The sequence below is a fragment of the Vipera berus genome, assembly GCF_964194415.1.
Source record: "Vipera berus genome assembly, chromosome: 1".
Lineage (NCBI taxonomy): Eukaryota > Metazoa > Chordata > Lepidosauria > Squamata > Viperidae > Vipera > Vipera berus.
In genome coordinates, this window is record NC_138202.1 from 317,412,938 (window position 1) to 317,437,079 (window position 24,142).

At 39.6% G+C, this 24,142-nt stretch overlaps 1 protein-coding gene across 1 annotated transcript in view; it reads left to right on the plus strand.

Annotated features, from left to right (window-relative positions):
• CAMKMT (calmodulin-lysine N-methyltransferase) overlaps positions 1–24,142 on the plus strand; it is a 279,828-nt gene that overhangs the window by 211,954 nt on the left and 43,732 nt on the right. The window contains exons 4-6 of the mRNA XM_081315306.1: positions 3,687–3,747; positions 11,241–11,295; positions 12,386–12,449. Coding sequence (XP_081171432.1) covers positions 3,687–3,747; positions 11,241–11,295; positions 12,386–12,449 — 180 coding nt within the window. The remainder of the gene's footprint in view (positions 1–3,686; positions 3,748–11,240; positions 11,296–12,385; positions 12,450–24,142) is intronic.

Genomic DNA, 24,142 nt, shown 5'->3' on the forward strand with positions numbered 1-24,142 from the left:
ACTTGTATGTTGGTCATTAAATAATTTAACATATATGTCTTACAAAGAAGTGGAAGATGTTTTTAAGGCAAGTCTGTCACTTCAGGCACTTTATATTTAGCACTAATAAAGAGACAAAAGGAGAATGAGGAACAAGGCTAAGAAGAAACAATATTGATCTCAAGCTTAGTTTCATTGACCAAGGAAAGGAGGAAGTAGAACAGCCTTTTGAAGGAGACGGGGAAGGTGTCCCAGAAGGCTGTATAAACACTCTGTGCAGCTTTTTTTTTTTAGATTCCAGAGACACTTCTACTAATATTTTGTTTTCCCTTCAAATCTGCTGCTATTTTGATCGTATTTTTATAGGTAGCCTAATTAACTCTACTCAGTAAACTGCCCAAGAATCATCGAAAGCCCAGTCTGATGTTCTTCAACAGTCCTGAGAGGAAAAAGGAAGTGTGTAAACCATGTGTATCATTAAAAAGGGGGGCTGTAAAATGCAAGTAAAGGGTAATGTATGTTACTAAGATCAGTGGATGACATGGACTTGATGTACAATGAGAATAATCCAAAATTTGTAGTACAAGGTGCAATATGCAATATGTTTCACCAAGGTAAAATTTAGCTTAATTGAAAAGGGATAAATGCAGGCACTTAAGACTTTTCTTGAAAACATGATAGAAATGTATGAATAATAAACGCTAATAAATGGACTTTTTATGCTATGTGTTTGATGAGATTCAAGGTGTTAGTAATGACTTACAAAGCCCTACATGGCATGGGTCCGGATTACCTACGGCAACACCTGCCGCCGGCGCCAACTTCCCTCCGTCCAGTGCGCTCCCACAGAGAGGGCCTCCTCAGGGTGCCTCCGATCAAAGAATGTCGATTGGTGGCCCCCAGGGGGAGAGCGTTCTCTGTGGGCGCACCAGACCTATGGAACTGCTTGCCGGTTGAGCTCCGGATGGCCCCCGACCTTCGCTCCTTCCGGTGCGATCTAAAAACGTATCTATTTGAGCAATCTGACCTGGTCTGATGGGTTAGGGTTGGGGTTCTAATACGTCTTAATTTATTGTTTTAACCTTGGGCATTTATTTAATCGTTTTTAACTTTTGTATCCTGTTTTTGTATTTATTGCCCTGTACACCGCCCTGAGTCCTTCAGGAGAAGGGCGGTATAAAAATATAATAAATAAAAATAAAATAAATAAATTTGGCATAAATGTTGATTTAAATATATTCAGTTTGAAATGAGTGCCATATGGTTCTAAATTAGCCAATTACTTAAGTGGGATTTAACTGTAAAAGTTAAAGTATAATCCACAAAATATTTTTTGAAATACAAGAGACCAACTTTTCTACTGTTGCAAGCTTGACTGATCTAATAAGATATGATACCTTTGAAGCTCTGCAATTTGCAGTAGTTTGGTTTGATTTTGATGCACAACTGCTTTTCGCATATTTCAGTATTTAAATAATATCTGTGTTAGAGAATATAACAATGATCAAACGTTGTCATGCCATGTCACTGGAAGAAGATGGAGAGGAGAAACTCCCAAGAAATGTGTGAAAGAGAAATAAAGAGGTATTTTTCATGTGTCTTTTTCTTCCTCTCCCTCCTAAGTTTGGATTTTAGAAGTTTGTAGAAGAAACCTTTCCAGTCAGTAATACAGCAATCGCATCCTGCATGCTCTTCCAGGAGACACAAAGAAACTGAGTTAAAGTCAGAAAACATGGGATTTCTACAGAGCCAAACTAATAAGGCAATGATTAGCTCTCTTAGCATTTTGGAACTGAGACTTGCCCACCTTGGTGTCTCAGAGGGTTGCATGCTGAATGGCAATTGACTAGTGGCCTTGTGGGAGGACCGAGCTAGATCCCTGCAGCAGACCCAAGTTATACCAAAGGAGACAATAGCAATCTTGTCTTTTACACATTGCACTGGAGTCTATGGACACTAAAGCAACTGGTGATGACCTATAAAGCCCTAAATGGCTTGGGTCCGGGATATTTGAGGGAACACCTGCTGCCGGCATCAAGCTCCCTTTGTCCTGTGCGCTCCCACAGGGAGGGTCTCCTCAGGGTACAGCCAGTAAAAGATTGCCGGTGGACAATACCCAGGGGGAGGGCCTTCTCTGTGGGTGTGCCGGCCCTTTGGAACCAGCTGCCTGTAGAGCTTAGGACTACCCCTGACCTTCGCTCATTCCGCCGGGACCTGAAGACCTGGCTCTTCGAGCTTTCTGGCCTAGACTGAGAGTATTAACTGGGGTTTTAATTGTATTTTTAATTGTAATTGGGTTTTTATTTCAAGGTTAGTGTAATTATTTTAATTGTTTTTAATTTTTGTAACTTGTTGCATTATTTTAAAAAACCTTGTGAACCGCCCTGAGTCCTACGGGAGAAGGGCGGTATATAAGTTTAATAAAATAAATAAATAAATAAATAAATAAATAAATAAATAAATAAATAAATAAATAAATAAATAAATAAATAATAAACTATTTATTATTCATCAGTGATAACTCATGTGTTTCATCTTTCCCTTCCAAAGCTTCAGTTGGAGGTGATTTCTGGATCTAAGATCTGAATTCAGTTTGGATTTTGGTGGAATGCTTTGTGGGGCTGGGTTTACTGGCGGTGTTGCTGTTTACTCTCTCCCAAATGGGAAACATGGGACTGGGGATGGGGGATAAGGGCTTATACTAGTTTATCATAGCCCCTCTGTCATGCCAACCCTCCCCAGATCAATCGGGAAATCAATCCCATAACCCTCCCATTGTCATGGTGCCTGGACGTTTCTGCCTGGTACTCAGTGCTCTATGTTCGGGTGACTTCTCACTATCCAATAACACCCACCTCACCTCTTTGCCTAGGGTTTTGGAGTTATAAATTTATTTATTTTTTTTAAGTTATCTTTCATTTTTAAGGTTATATTAGAACATTTCTATTATTCTACTTAGTGCATTTTTTATTTTGTAGATGTACTGTAGTTGTCTATTTCCATCGATTCTTTCTCCTTGATTTATGTGCAAATATGAATTAGGAAATCCTAAAAATGATTAAAGAATTATACATGTGGACTATATAAAAATAATATACTGTGTACAGAACTGTATAATTATAATGCTCTGGTAAAGAAGGATGGATGGTATGATATCAAAATACTTTTTCCTGGTCTTTTCTTGATATAAGGTAGTGCATTCTTCAGTAAAACTCTTCTATAATAGTGAATTATTCGTATCTCAATCCATTATATACCTACATGCTGATAGTATAAAGCGGGGAGAAGTCTCGAGTGAAATAAAATATAAAATTTTAAAAATCATTTTAGTAAAAACAGAATTCAGGATTAAAATAGAGCAACACTCAGTAACACTAAAGAATTAACAAAATTGCCCATCCTGGCTGTTATTAAAAGAAATATTGATACTTGATGTGAGAGCCAGTTGCATGATGGAAGCCACATCCCCTTTTAACATGCAATACATATACATAGTACATGGTGAAAATGGGTGGGGCTTTGATCATGACATAATAGTCATCATCTTGATTTTTTTTCATCCCTTCCATCAAGCCATCCTACTTGAGGTGGGAAATGTTCTTTGACCTTTTGTGTTCTGAACTATGTTTAAAAATCCAATATAAGATTAACTTATGGAGATATAAAAATATGTCTTAAAATATTACTTTGTTCTTGTTTTTGTATAGGTATCTGGCCTTCTGAAGAAATACTAGCTTACTACTGCCTCAAGCACCATGAAATTTTCAGGTATGAAACCAGGACATAAATTACCAACTTCAATCCATTACTATTTTATTTGCATAGCAAAATTTGCTATGATTTAAATCCTAAGACTCAGTTTTTTAAAAAAATTAAGGTGAAACTGTGCTGCTATTGCAAAGAATTGGGAGCTGCCTTTGGGTACTAATATTGCATAGCAAGCTTTCTGCTATATCTCAAAGACTTTTGATTTCCACTCAAGGCATTTTTTTCACTTTGATTTTTGGGAAACAAAACTAAGGCATCAATCGATTGATAGTGATTGTGAAGTTTGGTAGAAAAATAAAGACATTATTTACTCTGACCTTTATTTTGAAAGTCAGCAAAATGTTCTTTAGGAAGGTAGGTTGTATTTTTAAAGCAAAAAACTGGCATCAGAGATCTCTGTTGTTCTCTCTTCTTTCTGTTTCACAAAATTGATTCCTTGACTCATTGACTCCTCTGCTCTCTATCTTTCTAGGAATGCTGGTATAATACAGAAAAAGTAATAGGCTAGATATCTTTGTTTTGATTGACTTAGGAATTAGCATTGGTGGAATCTCTGAAAAATCTGTTTTTTAGACAGTGAGTTTATTCTCTGGGAGACTTGAAGCAAAATGGCTATTTCTAGTGGTCAGCCTTGGCATCCACCAATAACACTGTCATCACAGTTTGAAAACTATATGACCAGTTCATATAATCAGTGGACACTGATGAACCAGCAAATAAAAAGGTTATTTTTGTAATGGCTAATATATGGATGATCCACTCTGTTTTTTACTGCTGTTTTAAAAAGTACTGAACATTTCAATTTTTCCCAAACTACAGATATTTAATTAACATCGTTTTATTGGTATACTGTTGGCTATTGAGCTTAATGTCAAACAAAGAGTAAATTGAAAGAGTCTGAATTCAGATAGGATATCTATGTTTGCCATAAGGACCCAATGTCATGGTTCTGATAGATGAAACCCATCAAAAGAACTTCAAGGTAACAGATGTGCTTTCCTAATCTGTTTAAGTGGCTTACTGTATGTAGTGTTTTTATGTTTTTTTCAATACCTGAAAGGAGAAAGATTCTCATTAGTAGGCACACAGAGATGATGAGAGAAAGCCTAATTTTTTTAAAATAAAACTGAATCAGAAGAACTCAATAAATCATTATTGTAAATGTTATTTCATGGGGGGAGCTATAGACATTTGTAGCATTTGATTTTTTTATACTTCATAATAGCTAGAAATAATCTCTTTCTGATTATAGGGAAATGAGTATATATCATTTGCATTTAGAGTTAACAAGAAATGAACAACTAGCATTATGTGAATAAGTAAGCATGGTTAAACCTTGGACTCATTGTTCTATCACACAACTTCTTCTGCCTCTTCTGTGGGACCATACAGAGATCCGCAGCTTTCATTTGCATTGTCAAGTATTCAGTGAGTAGTATTGCATAGATTACAATTCAGTTAATCTTAATTATGAAGAAATCCAGACCCTGAAGAAATCCAGATATCTATTTTGCCTTCAGAATTTTGCACCATCACAGCTCTGACAATATAGCATACATCAGAAGCACTTTTACATGTTTCATAAGGCATAGGGCTTGGTGTCAGGCTCCAAAACCCAAGACAGACATGTAGCGATTCTTCCAAACAGTTTTATTGTTTCACACCTATTGCCAAATATTGCCAAATTGAAGCAGAGTACTACCTTCATGAAGCATAAACTCTCAAAACTATTAAGGAGGGACTATCTTCACCCTCTGAGTCTCACACAAAACATCTGAACTGAGTTGTCTCTTATTTCTCTGGAATGCATCCCCTCCCTCCTGGGAATCTAACCCACTACATTCCATCACATCTGGTTACTTGAGGGACTGCCTATCTCCCATAATATCCGCCCAACCAATTTGATCTGGCTGGGTTGGTGTATTCCTGGTTCCTTCAGTTAATTAATTTGGTTAATTGATCTTGGGAAATGGTTAGTATGAGAAGGGCCTTTTTCTTTAAAAAACCGAGGAAGCTTAACGGGAAATGGCAGTAATTATACAGAACTCTGATTATTGTGGGGGTCTTCTTTGTGTTTTTTGTTTTGCCAGAATAAGAAACAACTGAGTTTTTAAAACATTATTCCAAATTACTACTTGTGGGGAAAATGGTGTCATGTCAGTCTGGAACAAGGATACAATTTATAAAGAATTTTGCAATGGCAAATGATACCTTGCCAAACTCAGACCCTACAAATAAATTGTGCTCTTAGTAAAATCCCTTATTCTCTTTACTCCATCCAGTTTTTGAGGTTTCCATTGCATTTCTGAATATATTGGTACCAAACACTCTCATGTACCTTCCTGACCTTTAGAATTCTATGAATATATTATCTTCTGCAGATGTCAGAGCTAACAGGCACGAGAATCCCTTTTTCTGTTCATAATGAAGAGTCCTACATAATATACAATTAGGATATCAGTCCATACAAAGGCTGTATCCATGTACTATAAACATGATGGACAGGGATACTGAGAAATTCTGTGGCAATTGCAGATGTTGGCAGTGGGCCTTTTCCCTTTTCTCCTTTTCTATTGAATAGTCAAAAAAGAAAGTGTTTTCTTTTGGCTTCCTTGGTGAGCTTAAATTTCCTTGAGTGTTAAGTCTTCCTCACTTTCTTTTAGCAGATATAATTTACTAGCTAATATATCTCGTTAGTGATTAAATCCATCTTCCATTTTCCATACAAATCCATATTAACTTTGCTCAGTCAAGAACTCCCTATACATTCTCAGCAATATGACCCCATGGTTTTCTCATCAAAATGGTGGGTTATTTCACTTCCAGTACCTTATTTTTTAGAAGTCCTCACTCTTTGTGTGTTTCATTTGATCTGAGAATTTCCTTCCGTGGGATGTGCCTAATACTTGTTGAAATTAGCACTCCTAAAGTCAGTATTTGTACACTGATTTTTTTTCTGAAGTAACTTGAATCCCAAAGTTAAATGACCACTTCTTCCAAAGTCCCCACTGCTTCTACCTCTTCAGTAAGCTTTTTCCTACTAGTTAGAATCAAGTATAGTTTTCAGTTCTAATTGTTATGGGAAATGTAACAGTCAGCAAGATCATATAGAAACTTGGGGACCTTGCAGGCTTGCATGAGTTAGTTTTTCAGCGGATGACCAGGTGGTTGAAAGTTCCATTACTGTTATCTCTCTTTTCTCTGAAAGTTCTGTAACATGATCTAGCAGGGCATTATCCAAATTATATAACTGATTAATAGTCTATAGAACATTCCTACAACAGTACCTTTTTGTTTCCTTTCATAACAATCAATGTAAAAATCAAAGTGATAACATCATAGAATGTAAAAGATGAAGTAGTATAATAGAAGCAGACAGGATATGACTGGAGAAGAAAGGGGCATAAACCTATGACATAAAGGTCAGAATAGTGAAAGCATTGTTCTTTACAGGGGTAATACCTATAAAAAGTAAATACCAAAAAAGAGTAAAACAAATAGTCAAATTCCTTTAATTATGTACTTGTTGTTTGTTACCATTGTTACTAAGAGTATGATGGGTTTTTAATCAGTCCTGGAGCAAACAAAAGCAGAGTGTTCTTTGAGTCATTATGCAAAAACTCACAAACCTGGAACATGTGATGCATAGACTCAGTGCTTTTTTTGTAAAAGAAAAAGGTGCTGGAACTCACACAACAAGTCATACAACCCGCCTTGCCTACCCTACAAGGTTCCATTCAAAAAAGGTGCCGGAACTCCGTTCTGAGCATTGTATGAGAAAAAAAGCCCTGCATAGACAAAAAAAGATTATTAGATTTGAGTAAAATAGGAGAAGGGTATTCAGGTGTATGGAGATATCCTTTGTGAAGAAATGTAAAAACTATTAAATTAATGTCAATTTAGCCTTGTGAAAGAAGAGGGAGTGAGAAAGAAACTCAAGATAATTCCACCATAATACTGTTTGGTATAATAAGGGGCAGAAGAAAACTCTTTCATGTTTTCAAGATTATGTTATTGTATTCTCCAACAGTAAAGCAGAATTCAAAAGTTTTTGTGAATTCTGTTTTCTGACCTCATCTGTCTTGAAGGGCTGACAAAGGGGAAGACAATGGATGTAGATGTATGGGATCACAAAGATTATGGCTATATCCTTGGAAAAACACCAAGTAACTAATAGGGACAGATTAAAAATTGAAACTGCTGGCATCAGGACTTTAACCAATTCAGCATGTGACAGTTCCTTTCCAGTTCTCTTTTCCATATGTACAGTTTTTCCTGTGACTCAACATTTGAGCTATTATTTTATTTTTTCACATTGCCACCTTCGAATCTATTCCCAGTTTACTTACTTGACCCTATTGAGTTTTCTAAGACCTGATGCTGCTAACTCATATCAGTTTTTTCTAATCTATATTATTTTTAAAGTGTCAAGAACACAAATTGACCATTTCTTATGTTTTATTTTTTCTATTGCTCTTATACACACATAATGTTATTGTGTGATTATATGAAACTGGTTTACTGAAGTTTTTTTAAAAAATTCCATTTATATCCCGCCCTTCTCCGAAGACTCAGGGCGGCTTACAAACTTAGCAGTAGCCTTCATTCTATGTATATGCCTGCTTATTAGGGCTTTCACACACACACACACCCAAGCGGCATTATTACAAAGTCAGCTTAATTGCCCCCAACAATCTGGGTCCTCATTTTACCTACCTCGGAAGGATGGAAGGCTGAGTCAACCTTGAGCCTGGTGGGATGCGAACCTGCACTAATTGCAGGCAGCTAGTGTTACTTAAGGAGGCATTAGCCCACTGCTCCACCAAGGCTGTTAAGAAACTGATATAAAATCTCAGGACCAATAGATGGAAGTTGTCTCTTACAATGAAGGGAGATACTTATTTAACTTCTCCAAGCCATTTATTAAGTGATGGAATTTCCCTAAATTCATAGGTAAGTGAACCCACTCTCAAAATTCTTACTGGAAGCTAGGACAGTCAACATTCCACTTTGCCTAATACAAAAATACAAGAAATATTGTTTTTTTGACGCCATTTATGCCTGTTCCAAAGGAAATGGAGAGTGCAGATTTTATCTCCAACTACTGTAGATTCACACAGGAAACAGTCCATCAGAGGGTTTCACAGATTGCACCCTTAAGTTCTAACATCACCATCAGAACAAATTCAGAGCCATTATTAAGTCCAATACCCCAATGAAACACTGAATGTTCCATTGGGCTATAGACTGAGTATCATTCCTTTGTAATTGTCATATGTATTCATACATCACTCTTAGACATAGCTCCATAAGTCCAGTTACGTTCAGTTGTAGAAAATAACTTTTTACTGTTTTTGACAAAATCCTTCATTTTTATATCAGTTTTTAAGCTGTTCATCAAAATACTGACACTAGCAATAATTGAACCGAGGCAGAAACCTGCAGATGAATGTCTGCACAATATCGTTATCTGCTGTGTTTACACATGAAAGCTAGTTGGATATCTAGACCACATAAAAGTTTCCTTTCTGCTGTCCTGGGACACATTTGAACTGAAGAAATCAGTGTGAAAACTGATTTGGGTGGCATAGATGTCAAAAGTAGGATATCCATCAATTCAAACTTCAATGTGCATTTTTAATGTTGATGAGATGTTACTAAGATGCATTGTTCATATCAAGGCCAGTCTGGCTTTTCAATGCTCACACAAAGGTGGATGCTGCCATCTTCCTACTGTAAGTCTACCTACTAGAAGAAAAAAGGGGAAAAAAAGAATTGGCATAGATTGAACATATGACAGGTCCTCAACTTCCACTGAGTACATCAGCTTTGTTTTGAATGATTAAAGAGGCCTAGGTGTGAAGAGTGAAAAGAGGAATAGCAGCATTAGCATTTCTTTGTAGAAAATTTCCCCAGGAAAAGATTAGATCTATGGGCTTTTGCACATGCAATTTATCAGACACTACAATTTTGAGAAAAACTTCTCTGCAGATGCTACATTTACAAGAAAGATATGCTGAGAACTTGAAAATGCTGTTTCATCCAAACATGCATGTCACTCTGATACATCTCAAACTCCAAAGAAATCCAGGGGAAGAAACAGATGCTTTGTGTTACTTTCAAAATACATTCCACTAAGGTCATTTAATTTTTTCTGGCTGAATGCATGACAAAGTTCTGACTTTATTAATATGCATGTGTAGAGTTGTGTCTTGTTTCCCCCCCCCCTGCTTTTCCAGTATTGATCACAAAAACATAGGAAGCTTCCTTATACTGAACTAAATTATTAATCCATCTAACCCATATTATCTCCAGAGACTGGCAGCGGCTGTTCAGGTGTTTAGGCAGGATTTTTTTTCAGTCTTACCTGGAGATGATAGGGATTAATAGATGGGCTTTCTAAACCCTATGAACCCCTCTGGGTATGTTTGTATAGGGACACTCTACTTCTTGGAAACCCTTTTGGCTTTGTCTAATCCAAAGGGAAGATGTACAATAAAAAACTAGAAGGCAGTTAAGACTTGGAAAACAGAAAAATCATTGTAAGAATACCCTATTTTATGAATATCACTAGAAATATATATTTAATTATCATGACTACTAGCCCCAGACTGCATAGAAATGGTATTTTACCATAATTATGGATAGTAAGTTGTTTTATATTAAGAGGTTAAAAAAACAAAAACACACTTTCGAATCGGTATTCCATGTGTACATGTTCAAGTCCATCATGAGCAAATGCCTGATATTGCACTAAGTTTTCAGCTGTGCCACAGACATACTTATTTTTGAAAAATCCTACTTATGAGCAACATGATTCTTGCCAAGTGATTTTACTGGCAACGTGGCTGTTCTAACAGACCTTTTAAAACAATCTTTTGTAATCTATTTCCAATTAAAAAGGCACGAGCTACCTTTTCACCTGTTTGCTGTTGTTATTTTTTAACTTCAGTTCATTCTAAATGTCTGTCACAATTGCTAACTATTTCATTCTACAGTTCTCCAGAGGCAGAGGGAGGTAGAAAAGGAGAGGAGGGGGGGGGGAGGAAAGAAAGAGAGAGAAAGAGAAAGAGAAATAATATTAATTCCTCCATTTACTTGTCTAACTGTTTTTGAAGGAATGAATGTGAATTAACAATGTTATCCTTTCCTAACAATTATCTTTCGCTACTCTAGCTAGTTTAGTTCTAAAAGACAGAGCCATTGACAAGGGAGAAAAAAAGAATCTTCTCGGATTTTTTCAGCTCAGCGGTGGTAATGTTGCACTGAACACTAATGAGGGAACCCCCACTGGTTTGCCTGCTTTGTGACTTTTCTATTTCATAATTATTTTTAAAACGCAAAACGACATGAGGTAGCCCAGTCATGCCTCTGCTACTTCCTGCTACCTCGGTGTTCACTACAGATGGCAATTTGTTCTTGTAACATATATGTCTCTCTGACCATTTTCATCTAATTTGTATGGGTTCTACCATTTCCTTTCTCTCTTTCAGGGGCCTTGCTGTGTGTGAGCTGGGGGGTGGCATGACATGCTTGGCTGGGCTTATGGTAGGTCTTTTCTCAATCCCATTTCTATTCAGAGGGGGGAACAAAAGGGAAAAATGTTCCAGTGCCTCCAACGACTGGGTCAGAGAACTGTCAACAGAATCAGCTGCAGTCAAGCTGCAGAATCTTCAGAGAGCTTCTAGACTGACTGGCTTTCGTATTATATCGATTTTATGGTTGCCTCGACGAGGAGAAACATTTTACCTCAGTGTAGTCAATATCTCTTGTTGTGACATTCCAGGCCACATACACACCGTCTTTCAGAGCCATAGCTAGCGCTCCACCGCCCCCCCTTTCAGATTATACTTCACCATTTGCTAAGATACAGGAATAGCCTGGCGAATCACAGTTGGAGCACCATGATATAGCTGCTAATGTTTTGCCTGCATTATTACACCAACAAACATGATCCAGAGCTCTCGGTAATTAGATTCTTTTGAATTAGATTGGCCATTCAGAAGCGTCATTCACCATTCTCTAGGTTCTGAGTCATGTATTCAGGAGATATTATGTAGCAGTGCAGTGCATTAGACAAGTTTTTATGTCTCTACAAATAAAAGCATATTGTTACACTGATTGGCATTTGACAAACCTGTCGTTCTTACACAATGTGTCGAGGTTACAGCCCAATGTGCGAGCATGTCAAAGCTCACAAAAAAATTACCCTTACAAAGCCATCTGCCTGCAATGCAAAGTTATATGAAGGGCATCAGGCAGTCAGACAGAAGCAAGCTGAAAGGCAGAGTGACAGCCTCGGATGATGGCTCTACTAGATAAACAGAAGCCCGCAAATGAAAGCCTCTCAGAATACCATCATCCGCTGTCACAATGCAATTACGGAACTGAATGATAGCAAGATAGAGGCTCCCGCAAATGGAATGATAAAAGTATTGACTGATTTGATTGAATGATTAAAATAATGCAGACATAAAATGAAAAAAGATTGAAGACTGTTACAGGGAAATAGGTGAGGAAGCATGATACTGAAGGCTTGTCACTCCTGTCTTCACTTCCACACAGACAAGCATATTTGCTCATTGTTTGCTGTGCTCTTTCTCTCTCTCCCTCCCCCCTCCCCCCCTCCCCTTTCCAGGTTGCTATTTCTGCAGATGTCAAAGAAGTTCTGTTAACTGATGGAAATGAAAAGGCTATCAAAAGTATCCTTATTCAGTTAGAAAACTGGTGTGTTGGATTCGTTCCATTTTGTTGGGTTCATGCTCAGTATAAAAATAGAACAAGGAGTTATATAACAATATGCATTATTTATATTCTGTGTGTGCATTTGTGTGGATGTGTGGATATACGTATATATAAATTCATATTATATAAAACACACATCCACATCCTGAATAATTATTTATTTCAAACAATTATATGTGATTTTTGAGTGGTGGAAAAGTTAATTATATAATTGTATAGTGTCTCTAAACATATATTCACTTATTCCATTTTATTTTTATTTCAATTTAGAGAGGAAATGACAAATGTTAATAAATATTAAGATCAATATTTGTCAATTTTCAGTGATTTCATTCCAACAGCACAGAAAATAGAATATTAATTACAGCTGATATTGCAGTTTTTAAAAATCAACCTGCTATAAAAAATTTCTATTTCTTTTATTTGGCTATTTTACTCTGAGATTGCTTTCAGATATTATAGTATGTAAATATGTCTTTTTTGCATATTTATCTTATTTCAACAGTTGGGTTGTATTTAATCATGTATACATAGTATCACTCCTTGCAACCTGTCCCTAACTTCATGCAAGATGGATCTGCATTAATGACCATTGTCCAATATTTCTCTTGGACCAAGATTTTCAAATATTCCTATCCATTCCATACATTTATATTATTTTCAAATATAAATTCATTTTATATTTAATCCTATTAGTATATATGCAGGTAAACAATTTACACTTTAATGTGACTGCAAATTATTCCCCCTGAGTTAACTAAGTGTCTACAATAGCGCAAAAGCTGAATCCCATAGTGAATATTAATGGCTGTCAGAAATTGAGAAGGAACTGCAGAAGGTATCTGTTTGCTTTGGTTCTTGATGATAATGACATTTGCATGTTAAGGGCCTTCCTTTGGCAGGAGATATTCTAATGTCAAAGTTACAGAGAAATCTTTGTTAGTGCTATCAAATATCTTCTTTCTCAAGTCTATTCAAGCTTTAGAGGGACATTTTTAAGAAGGAAAAATGTTGATGAAATGCTCATTTAATGCTAATTCAGGACACTGGCTAGCAGAGTAAAAGGACACATTTGTTCTTTTTGTGGGCTCTCAAGGTAGTTATAACTGTTTCAATTAGTTGGAGAATTCAGAGGTATAAGCAGACCTAACTAGAAACACAGCCCATCTTTAAAAAAATGATATACAAGAGCTTTAAAGTAAAGGGAATGCAGAGTCTTTTAATATTTACCCAGAATATAAAATCTAATTATATGTAATATAGCACAATGGTCAAGTATCATACTCTGCTTTACATTACGTCTTTAAACACACATACAAATACACACATGGTAAATATCTTTACAAATGAATAGATGGGAGACAATGTGGCAAAAGTAACTTCTTTCAAATAGAATCTGAAGCAGTTTTATTTAGCAATAAGGCAAATAGATCCCAGTAATTGACTTCTGTGTAACTATGTAAGGGTTGGTGCTGTTGGACATTAAATATTGGATCCCCTTTTAGATGACTATACAGTTATCCATCAAAATCTGCTGTAAAAATTTACTGACTCGATCCATAATACTACCTAAATGTTTTAGCAAATTAATTTAGCATTAGGCTTAGATTTTACTTTTACTTTTATTGGGTTATACTTTGGGGTGATCTGATGCTTGTATCTGGCACTAAGATTCACTCTTAAATAATTTTATGTAACTTAAGTAATTTAAGACAGATTTCCTAGTTGAGTCTTTTTAAAATGAAATAAATGTAGCAGTATAACGGAACAGAATTCATTGGGCGATGAAGCATTATTTCCTTAAAATGAAACTCAAGTGGATGTATTTCCAGTAAAATAGTTTTGGAAATATATCCTATTCATCCTTTCAGTACTATTTCCATGATGGGTGACCAATAAATTGTCTACAATGTTCCCAAATAAATAATCCTGCATCTTTCAATTCTAAATTAAGTGTTTAGTTTTGTATCCTATTAAGAAGCAGTTAAATTAAAATGCTGTTCTTGTTTAAAAATAGAGTTTACTTTTGTTCTTTAAACTTTTTTGTAACTCCAAATTATATGTCAGTCTTTCTTTTTATGACCCTGTAATCTCTGACACTATCCTATAAAAAAATACCATTCTAAAAGTTAAAATGGTGTAATCATTGAAGAGGGAGAATCGCAGTAAGAAGCCAGAAAATCACTGAGCAAGCCTGCTAATTATTCTTAATAGGCAAGATGAACACATTCAGCAACAAATGACTGCATCAGAGAAATGTCATTGAAAATTGACTTGGAATAGTGCTTTGGGTCTGAGCATCCATTTTTATATTATTGTCATTAGCCTTCTTATTATTTTTGCTCTTATTAGTGTTATTCACAGGGGATATCAAGGGCTTTTATTTTTGTGAAATTTTACATGTGGGAGAGGGAGGATTTGATATTTGTTTTCCTTCCAAGTAACAAAGTTGCATATTCACATCCCATTAGTCATTGATGGTTTTACTGTCAGTTCATTTGTGTGAGCAGTAATTTCATTTGCTATTGGGTTGTCAAACCACGTGCTCTCTAAATACAAAATCAATATTGATTGATATATGAACAAAAAAACCCACCCCTTGGCATTTGTATTAACTATTTCAGGTTTTAAGCCCTTTTGGTTCATATCATATTTTACTCCAAATGTTGTTGTTGTTAGTTGCGAAGTCGTGTCTGACCCATCGCGACCCTATGGACAATGTTCCTCCAGGCCTTCCTGTCCTCTACCATCTTCTGGAGTCCATTTAAGCTCACGCCTACTGCTTCAGTGACTCCATCCAGCCACCTCATTCTCTGTCGTCCCCTTCTTCTATTGCCCTCAATCTTTCCCAGCATGAGGCTCTTCTCCAGTGAGTCCTTCCTTCTCATTAGGTGGCCAAAGTATTTGAGTTTTAGCTTCAGGATCTGGCCTTCTAAAGAGCAGTCAGGGTTGATCTCCTCTAGGACCGACCGGTTTGATCGCCTTGCAGTCCAAGGGACTCGCAGGAGTCTTCTCCAGCACCATAGTTCAAAGGCTTCAATTCTTTGGCGCTCAGCCTTTCTTATGGTCCAGCTTTCACTGCCATACATTGCAACTGGGAAGACCATCGCCTTGACTATACGCACTTTTGTTGACAGGGTGATGTCTCTGCTTTTTAGTGTGCTGTCTAGATTTGCCATGGCTTTCCTCCCCAGGAGCAAGCGTCTTTTAATTTCTTGGCTACAGTCCCCATCTGCAGTGATCTTGGAGCCCAGGAAAATAAAATCTGTCACTACCTCCATTTCCTCCCCATCTATTTGCCAGGAATTGAGAGGGCCAGATGCCATGATCTTGGTTTTCTTAATGTTTAGCTTTAACCCAACTTTTGCACTCTCCTTCTTCACTCGCAACAAGAGGCTCTTTAGTTCCTCTTCACTTTCTGCCATTAGAGTGGTATCATCTGCGTATCTTAGGTTGTTGATGTTTCTTCCGGCAATCTTAATTCCAACTTTTGATTCATCTAGCCCTGCCTTTCAAATGATGTGCTCAGCATATAAGTTAAATAGGCAAGGCGACAGTATACAGCCTTGCCGGACTCCTTTCCCAATTTTGAACCAATCAGTGGTTCCGTGTCCAGTTCTCACTGTTGCTTCTTGGCCCACATATAGGTTTCTCAAGAGACAAATAAGATGGTCTGGTATGCCCATCTCTTTAAGGACTTGCCACAGTATGTTATGATCCACACAATCAAAGGCTTTAGCATAGTCAATGAAGCAGAAGTAGATGTTTTTCTGGAACTCTCTAGCTTTCTCCATGATCCAGCGTATGTTAGCAATTTGATCTCTAGTTCCTCTGCCTCTTCGAAATCCTGCCTGTACTTCTGGTAGTTCTCGATCCACATACTGCTGGAGTCTAGCTTGTAGAATTTTAAGCATAACTTTACTAGCATGAGAAATGAGTGCAATGGTGCGATAGTTTGAACATTCTTTGGCACTGCCTTTCTTTGGAATTGGAATGTAAACTGATCTTTTCCAATCCTGTGGCCACTGTTGAGTTTTCCAAATTTGCTGGCAAATTGAGTGTAGCACTTTTACTGCATCGTCTTTTAAGATTTTGAATAGCTCAGCTGGAATACTGTCACCTCCACTAGCTTTGTTGTTGCTCAGCTTTTCTAAGGCCCACTTCACTTCACATTCTAGGATGTCTGGCTCGAGGTCAGTGACCACCTCATTGTGATTATCAGGGACGTTAAGCTCATTCTTGTATAGTTCCTCTGTGTAATTTTGCCACCTCTTCTTAATCTCTTCTCCCTCTGTTAGGTCCCTGCCATTTTGGTCCTTTATCATGCCCATTTTTGCATGAAACATTCCCTTCATCTCTCCAATTTTCTTGAAAAGATCTCTGGACCTCCCTATTCTATTGTTTTCTTCTATTTCTTTGCATTGTTCATTTAAGAAGGCATTCTTATCTCTTCTAGCTATTCTTTGGAATTCTGCATTTAATTGGGCATATCTTTCTTTTTCTCCCTTGCCTTTCGCTTCCCTCCTTTCCTCAGCTATTTGCAAAGCTTCCTCAGACAGCCATTTTGCTTTCTTGCATTTCTTTGTCTTTGGGATGGTTTAGGTTGCTACCTCTTGTACAATGTTGCGAACCTCTGTCCATAGTTCTTCAGGCACTCTGTCTATCAGATCTAATTCCTTAAATCTATTTGTCACCTCTACTGTATATTCAACAGGGATATGATTTAATTCATACCTGACTGGCCTAGCGCTTTTCCCTACTTTCTTTAATTTAAGCCTAAACTTTGCAACAAGAAGCTCATGGTCTGAGCCACAGTCAGCTCCTGGTCTTGTTTTTACTGACTGTATAGAGCTTCTCCATCTTTGGCTGCAGAGCATATAGTCAATCTGATTTCTGTGTTGACCGTCTGGTGATGTCCATGTGTAGAGCCGTCTCTTGGGTTGTTGGAAAAGAGTGTTTGCTATGACCATCGTATTCTCTTGACAAAATTCTATCAGCCTGTGCCCTGCTTCATTTTGTACTCCAAGGCCAAACTTGCCTGTTATTCCAGTTATCTTTTGGCTTCCTACTTTAGCATTCCAATCTCCCATGATGATAAGGACATCATTTTTGGGTGTTAGTTCTATAAGGTGCTGTAGGGCTTCATAGAACCGGTCAATTTCATCCTCTTCAGCACTGGTGGTTGGGGCATAGACTTGGACTACTGTGATATTGAATGGTTTGCCTTGGATTCGAACTGAGATCATTCTGTCATTTTGAGGGTTGTATCCCAGTATTGCTTTTCCTACTTTTTTATTGACTATGAAGGCTACTCCATTTCTTCTGAGGGATTCTTGCCCACAGTAGTATACCTGATGGTCATCTGAATTAAATTCACCCATTCCTGTCCATTTTAGTTCGCTGATACCTAAGATGTCGATGTCTAGTCTTGTCATCTCTTGTTTGACCACGCCCAACTTGCCTTGATTCATGGATCTTACATTCCAGGTTCCTATGGAGAAAGAATCTTTACAGCATCGGACTTTCCTTTCACCACCAGACACATCCACAGCTGAGCGTCCTTTCGGCTTTGGCCCAGTCGCTTCATTCTTTCTGGCGCTACTAGTACTAGCCCTCTGCTCTTCCCCAGTAGCATATTGGACGCCTTCCGACCTGAGGGGCTCATCTTCCAGCGTCATATCGTTTTGCCTTTTGGTACTGTCCATAGGGTTTTCATGGCAAAGATACTGGAGTGGGTTGCCATTTCCTTCTCCAGTGGATCACGTTTTGTCAGAACTCTCTGCTATGACCTTTCCGTCTTGGGTGGCCCTGCACGGCATAGCTCATAGCTTCATTGAATTACGCAAGCCCCTTCGCCACGACAAGGCAGTAATCCATGAAGGGGTTAGGGTTAGGGTTAGGGTTAGGGTTACTCCAAATATTCCTGAGCAATGCTGTCTGACATACTGTAAATATATTTCACTTATTCTACCTCTGTTCATAGATGGTACCTAAGTCATCTGAATCTTTTAAACTACAATGCAAACAAATGAAACTGCACTTCAGAAAAACATTATTTGGAATCTTTAATAAGAAAAATAAGAAATTTGTATGGATATATTTTGGAGAGGTTTATTGTTTGAGATAAAATATTCAAAGAAAGAAACTATGTCAAAATGAAACTTAGGAATCAATCTAAACATAAGATTTATATCTTTTAAATGTGAATAAATGTTGTTCTGATTGTGAAGATTCTATGCTACATAGTGCAGTTAAAAAAAGTTGGGCGAACTTTCACATTCATAGAACACATGAATATTTCTTTTAAAAATATTTAACACATTCCTTAAGGTCATCTGCTGTCTATGTTATTTACTCTCCTGTGTTTATATACATTTTTGTCCATGAAATTGAGAAAGAAAGGATAAGTTTAGGGTGCAATTAAATTATTCCATAATACAAATGTAGCTATTAAATATAGCTATGGGATTTTGTATGGAATTTTGACTAATCTAAAAAAAAGTCTAGGTTGAAGCTGTGTGTGCTGAGAATGTGGATTTTTGCAGTAATGCAAGTTACTTATAGTTCACTAACAGTGAGGTTTGTGTTCGGTAACAGTGGGTTGTTTGTATATGTGTAACCTGGTACAGGGCTGAATTCCTAAGGCAACTTATACCTAAATCAATATTATTGGAATTAAAATTATTGAAAGGTGTTACAAAAACTAAATTTGACAGCTTTATTAGCCTATATTCAATTAACAGGTGTGTGTGTGTGTGTGTGTGTGTGTGTGTGTGTGTGTTCATTTACAATATTTAAATGATATTTTAAAGATTTATACATACATAGATGCTATCAAGGCAAGGTTAGAGAACTGAGCGCTGGTCTTATATTTTGTGATACAACACCCATAATCTCTCACCATGGAGCACCTGGGAACAGTAATCCAAAATATCTGAGGGCACCAGGTTAGCCACTGTCACACTAGATTATCAAGAAAGATTTTTACGCATATCTATTTAGAATAGGAATGGTGCAACATATTTGAACTTCATTTAAAACCTGTTTCTCCACAATAATCCTGATTCCTATGTCTGATTCTAGCTTTTTAATTTTTGTTAAGGTAATTATATTAGTGACAGGATAAATAATCATTTATGCAACCTAGGCAAAAGGAAGATGATTAAGGCATTTCTGAATGGCACTCATTCACGTTGGAGGTTTATCAATCTATTCAGTGGAATGCACATTATTATGCATTCATTTAATTATTTATCAAATCTCGACCACCTGCCCAGGAACAAGCAAACAAGGGCAGAGAGAGAGCCAGGGAGGCACCCGTAGAACAGGAGAGCACGAGGGGAAGGTCCCCTTCCCGGAGGTGTATGCTGACCTTGCTGAGGTGTTTAGTGAGTGTGAATGTGATGCACTACCTCCTCACTGGCCAACCGATTGTGCAATCGACATCTTGCCGGGGGCCAAATTGCCGAAGCCCCGGGTGTATGCCATGATGCCTAAGGAGATGAAGGAACTGAGACAATATATTGATAAGAACTTGGCAAGGGGTTTCATCCAACTGGCAAGATCACGGATTGCAGCTCCAGTGCTCTTTAAGAAGAAGAAGGGTGGATCCCTACACCTGTGTGTAGACTTTCGCAGCATCAATGGGGTTTGTGTCGAGAACATGTACCCCCTACCTTTGATGAAGGACCTATTGGCCAATCTGGCCAAGGGGAAGGTGTTTACAAAACTCGACCTTAGGGAAGCGTATTACAGGGTCCGGATCAAAAAAGGAGATGAGTGGAAGATGACATTCAACTGTCCGCTAGGCAGCTACCACTTTCAAGTCATGCCATTCGGTTTGCAGGGAGCCCCTGTGGTGTTCATGCAATTCTTTAATGAGGTTTTGCAAAAACACCTCTACCGCAGGGTGCTTGTGTATTTGGACGACATCCTGATCTACTCCTCCAACATGGCAGACCACGTTCGACTACTACAACAGGTGTTGGAAAAACTGCTGAGGGCCCAACTGTATGTGAAGCTGTCCAAGTGTGAGTTCTACCAAATCCGGTTGGATTACCTAGGGTACCAAATATCGGGGGAGGGGGTGGAGATGGACCCAAGTAAAGTCAGGGCTGTGCTGGAGGGACAGGCCCCAAGAACCTGCCATCAGCTGCAAAGGCTTCTTGGGGTTTGCCAATTTTTACTGGCAGTTCATCCCCTCCTTTGCTGCCGTCGCCTTACCTCTAACGGACCTGCTCCATACCCGACAAGCAGCAGCCAAGCCATGCCCCGGTCAACCTCTGGTGTGGTCGTTGGCCTGCCAAAAGGCATTTGAGGACCTGAAGGCCCTCTTTGCTAAGGAGCTGATTCTACTGCAGCCGAACCCTGGCTTGCCGTTCATTGTCCAAGACGATGATGTCGCGGTGGGAGCAGTGTTACTCCAGAGGAACAATGCCAAGGGACATTACAGCCCTGTGCCTACACCTCCCATAAACTAACAGATACAAAGCGAGCATGGGGGATATGGGAGAAGGAGGCGTTTGCCATACGGTGGGCATTGGCGATGTGGTGACATTTCTTAGAGGGCACGAAGGAACTGTTTGAGGTGTGGATGGATCACAAAAATCTGGAGGCTTTGCAGACACCACGGCGCCTGTCCCCAAAACACATACGGTGGGCGCAATACTTTCAGTGCTTTTGCTTTCAGTTACTATATGTACCAGGGGGAAAAAACTTTCTGGCAGACACACTGTCATGCATGCCCCAATATAAGAGCAAGTGGGAGGAAGTGGTACAAGCCATTATGCCTCCCTTCAGGCAAGTGGTGGCGCAAGTGGTTGCACGTCACCTGGCCAGCGACCTTGTCCAGGAACTGCAGAAGGCCACCCAGGATGATCCCTGGCTGCGGGACCACCAAGCCCTGCTAATAAAAAGGGATGGACTGGCTTGGAAGGGCGATAAATTATATGTCCCACAAGCAGTGAGTATAAGGGCATTACAAAGATGCCATGATGTAAAGCAGGCAGGATTCCTCAAGACCCTGCAACTAGCGAGATCCCAATTCTGGTGGCCCCAAATGAAGGCGGATATTGAAGCCTATGTACGGAGCTGCAAAGCCTCGTACCAGGAGGCCACCAGATCTGATGCAGAAAGTGACGTATCCAACCCGACCATGGGAGGAGATAGCAGTGGACTTTGTCGTGGAACTACCGGAGAGCCATGCTTACACAGTGATCGGGATGGTAGTCGAACTTTTCTCCAAGCAGGCCCATTTTGTACCATGTAAAGGGGTTACCGTCTGCATGGAAACTTGCTACGATGTTCAGCGTGCAGGTATACCACCTGCACAGGTTGCCCCAGTGGATAATCTCGGATCGGGGCATGCAATTTACAGCCCGCTTCTGGTGTGAGTTCATCTGTTCCATCAGGTTGTTTTAGGGACTCAGCTCGGCGAACCACCCCAGTGCCAATGGGACAGCAGAAAGGGCCAACGCGATGGTGGAGCGATATCTACGGTGCTACATCTCCTATCAGCAAAACGACTGGGCTGACGTGCTACCATTCACAGAAGTGGCATACAATAATGCAGTGCACAGCAGTACCGGTTTTACCCCCTTCCAGGTGGTACATGGTCTGGACTTTGTTCCGATCCCCGAGTGTTCACAGCAGGACCCCTCCCCATCAACCCCAGGACTGGATAGCCCACATTAGTGGGATTTGGGGGAACATGAAGAGACCCTTAGTACGAGCAGAAGAGGCTACAAAGGTGCTGGCAGACAAGAAAAGGACACCCCAAAAGCCTTTTCGGGTGGGGGACATGGTATATTTATCAACCAAGTACCTCCGCTTGCGGTTGCCATGCAAAAAGCTGGGACCGAAATACCTAGGGCCATTCCGGATCACACAGATCATCAACCTGGTAGCCATACTGCTACAGCTACCCCAGTTCCTGGGGAAGATACATCCAGTCTTCCATTCCAGCGTGCTGAAATCAGTAGAGGGGATCCCCTTGAGGCCCGTAACAAAAGTCCCGGGGCCCGTTACGGGGGCCTGTTACGAGGTGCAGGAGATACTGGACTCCTGGCTCCGGCGGGGCTGGTTGCAGTACCTGGTGCGGTGGAAGAGATACTCTGTCAGAGAGGCCTCATGGGTGGATTAAGCAGACGTTCAGGCTCCTCGACTGGTGAAGAGGTTCCACCGATAGTATCCCAGGAAGCCGGGAGGGGGGGTTAGCTAAACCATCCACCACAGTGGGTGATTAATCACATGTGTCTCCTTATTTCCCAGGTGGAACCCTGGTACAGGGGCCGCCTGTCAAGCCCCGGGGCTTGCCACTTCAGGGAGGGGAAAGGGAGACAGCCAAGGAAGCCCGCGGTAGGACGGCAAGCTGCTGATGTCATTGCCTGACGACCAGGGAATCCACCGATCCCAGGGAATCCCCCCGAGCTGACTGCTGAGCAGCTGAGGCTCCTGGCACCGCGCTATCTCTCTCTCTTGCTGCTGAACAGCTGGGGCTCCCGGCGGCGTACTGACTGCTCTCTCTCCAGCCGCCAAACACCTGAGGCTCCTGGCTTCATGCTGAACTGCTGGTGATGAACGCCGACGGGCCGGAGAGTCCCTGGGTCCTGCTTGCTGATCAGATGGAGCCCTGTTTGCCACATACCTTTGGAGCAACGCTCAGGGAAGTGGAGGGAGTGGTTCGCGCCAATGGACAGGACTTGCATGGCCAGCTGGAGGTGGGAGGCGGAGGCCAGCAATGCTGGTTTTAGGGACGGGTGCCGGATGCTGGCTGGTTGGATGGGGGGTGGAGCTAAGGGGATTGCCTGTATGTAAGGCGCTGGGAGCAAGTCACTCCCAGGGCTGACTTTATTTGCTGTTATTTGCCATCAATAAACACTGGTGAGAATGTTCCTGCCTAGCCAGCTACCTTGTTGACCATCATTTGTCATCTGTGGGACCAGGGCTGGTAAGGACTCTGACAAATAGCTTGTCTCCCTCTTCTTTGTGGCAATGTCTGAGACATTAGAACACTGGTATCATGTCCCACCTCTTCCTTCTCTTCATTAAACTAGACATACCCAGTTCCAGAAACCGGTCCTTGTAAGTTTTGTCCAAGCTCTGTACCCCATAATAATATTTAAAATATATATCAAATAAACAAATTAGAATTTACACTATCAGAATCAGAAGAGTTACATAAGGAAACTCTTCTTTCTCATTGGAAATGTTGCATCCAAAGCACCTATCACTATTGGTACTATCTTTGCTTTCTTTTGCTACTGTTGTTCTACTTCTATTTGCAAGTATGTGTATATTGCAATTTTCTCCAATTCTTTCTCTTCTATTCTGTTGTCTATAGGTACTGCCACGTGCACTATTCAGACTTCTTTGTCTTTCTTATTAACAATTGTTAAGTCTAGGGTATTATGTGGCAGGTGCTTCTTTGAATGCCAGTAGTATTTATTAGGCAAATGATATTTATTGCAAGTATTCCAGTATATCATTATTGCTACTTTGTCATGTGATTGTTTGTAGTCAGTCTGTGACAGCTACTGTAAGTAGGTGGTTCTCTGTTTCTTCAGCTTTTTTTGCAGAGGTGGCAATTGCTGTTTTCTCAATTCTGGTTTTTTATGTTGGGTCATTGTTCTTATTGCTATTATGTTTGAAT